Below are 1,789 nucleotides of genomic sequence, written 5' to 3' on the forward strand. Positions count from 1 at the left end.
TGAGGCCCGCCCCGCCCCTCCCCTCCGCCTGGCCCCTGTGCTCGAGGCAGCTCCCGCCGGGAAACTGCTCCTCCAGTCCTGAGACCTCACACCTGCTGTGCCCGCCGCCCCCTGCTTTCGGGAGGGGCCACGTGCTGATGCCGCCCGAGGTGCCCATCGCAGGGGCAAGGCGCCCACGAAGCTGGAAGGGGCCTCGCCCCCTGGGTCAGACCTTTCTCGGCACATGGGGTATTCAGCATTCGGGGGGCTGCGGAAGGCTGGCCGCCAGGTTTGAGACAAGGACAAGGCCCCAGCACTGCGGGCTGCCAGAGGCCATTTCCAGAACTGAGGCCACTGGGACTTGCTCTGAGGGCCATAGCCACATGGGCCAGCGACCTGGGAGCCCCCTCCCCGGCCTCCCCGCCCGTCTCCCTGCAGACACAGAGCTCGAGGCTCGGGCTTCTGTAGGCGGCTCCTCACGTGCTGTTCCCTTGCTCTGTTCCAGGGCCCCCCCGGCCCCGCAGGCCCCGAAGGCAGACAGGGAGAGAAGGGAGCCAAGGTAACGTGCTTCTCTGCGCAGCCGTGACTGTCGAGCCCCCCGGGGGAGCTGCGGGCGTGGTGGCCGAGTTGCTGGGGGGAGAGGTGGAGACGCACGGACGCAGGAAAGCCACGGAGGCAGCAGCGAGCCGGCGCTGGCTCTCCCCGCACACCGGGAGGGAGACGGCGTGCGGTGCCCACGGGGCGTCTGCCCCTCCAGCCTAAGGAAGGGGGAGCAGGTGCTGCGGTACCCGGCCTGGCGCGTGACCCTGCGCAGCACCTGCCGTGGGGCTGGGCAGTAGGCAGAGCACCCAGGGCCCTCGAGGGGCCACTCCCTGTGACTCTGGTGGCCCCGTGCGCCTCCTGGGGCTGCCGTGTCAGTAACTGAGGCAGTGACGGGAGGCCTCCGGGCCCAGGCTGACCCGCCACGCGTGCCGGGCTGGCTGCAACAGCTGTGGTGGCCGAGATTGCTGGAGACTGGGAAACCCGGACGGCTGAGGAAATTAGGCGGGTGGAGAATTGGTCAGCGTGGCTTCTGTCAAGAATTCGGGGCAGCCCCACATATCAGGGGCATCTGGGGTCCTCTGAGCCGAGGTCCTGGGCCAGGGTGACCGCAGCCTCAAGCATCCGTGTCCCCGCAGGGGGAAGCCGGCTTGGAAGGCCCTCCGGGGAAGACTGGCCCCATCGGCCCCCAGGGGGCCCCTGGGAAGCCCGGGCCCGATGGCCTGCGAGGGATCCCTGGCCCTGTGGTGAGTGGATGGGGGGCCGGGGAAGGGCAGCGGCTGAGGGGTGGGGCATGGGCACGGGACGGGCCCCGTGGGGCTCATGCTGAGGGCCTGTTGTGTTTCAGGGTGAGCAAGGTCTCCCAGGCGCCCCGGGCCCCGACGGCCCCCCTGGCCCCATGGTGAGTGACCATCCCGAGGGGCTTCCTGGCAGGGGTGGAGGGTGGCATTGGGGAGGAGAGCTCTGATCCCCCCACCTCCTCCCACAGGGCCCCCCAGGACTCCCCGGCCTCAAAGGAGATTCTGGCCCCAAGGGGGAAAAGGTAAGACAGGACTCACGTGCCTTTGAGGCTGTGACTCAGGGCCCCTCATCCCTGGGTTCAAACCATCAGTCATGTGTCCGGCGACACAGGTCCCAAGAGCATAACCAACCTGCGGCATACAGGGGGACTCGGTCCCTGTCCCTGGTGGGAGACCCCGGAGGCTGACGAAGGGTCCCGGCTGAGGGGTGTGCAGGGCCCCAGGAGCATGTCCCCCACCCCCACCGGCAC

At 69.5% G+C, this 1,789-nt stretch overlaps 1 protein-coding gene across 1 annotated transcript in view; it reads left to right on the forward strand.

Moving 5' to 3' along the window:
- The window catches only part of COL5A1 (collagen type V alpha 1 chain), a 130,513-nt gene that overhangs the window by 113,181 nt on the left and 15,543 nt on the right, over positions 1-1,789 (forward strand). The window contains exons 56-59 of the mRNA XM_077774622.1: positions 485-538; positions 1,158-1,265; positions 1,367-1,420; positions 1,508-1,561. Coding sequence (XP_077630748.1) covers positions 485-538; positions 1,158-1,265; positions 1,367-1,420; positions 1,508-1,561 — 270 coding nt within the window. The remainder of the gene's footprint in view (positions 1-484; positions 539-1,157; positions 1,266-1,366; positions 1,421-1,507; positions 1,562-1,789) is intronic.

This window comes from Crocuta crocuta, unplaced genomic scaffold, assembly GCF_008692635.1.
Source record: "Crocuta crocuta isolate KB4526 unplaced genomic scaffold, BGI_CrCroc_1.0 scaffold458, whole genome shotgun sequence".
Classification (NCBI taxonomy): domain Eukaryota; kingdom Metazoa; phylum Chordata; class Mammalia; order Carnivora; family Hyaenidae; genus Crocuta; species Crocuta crocuta.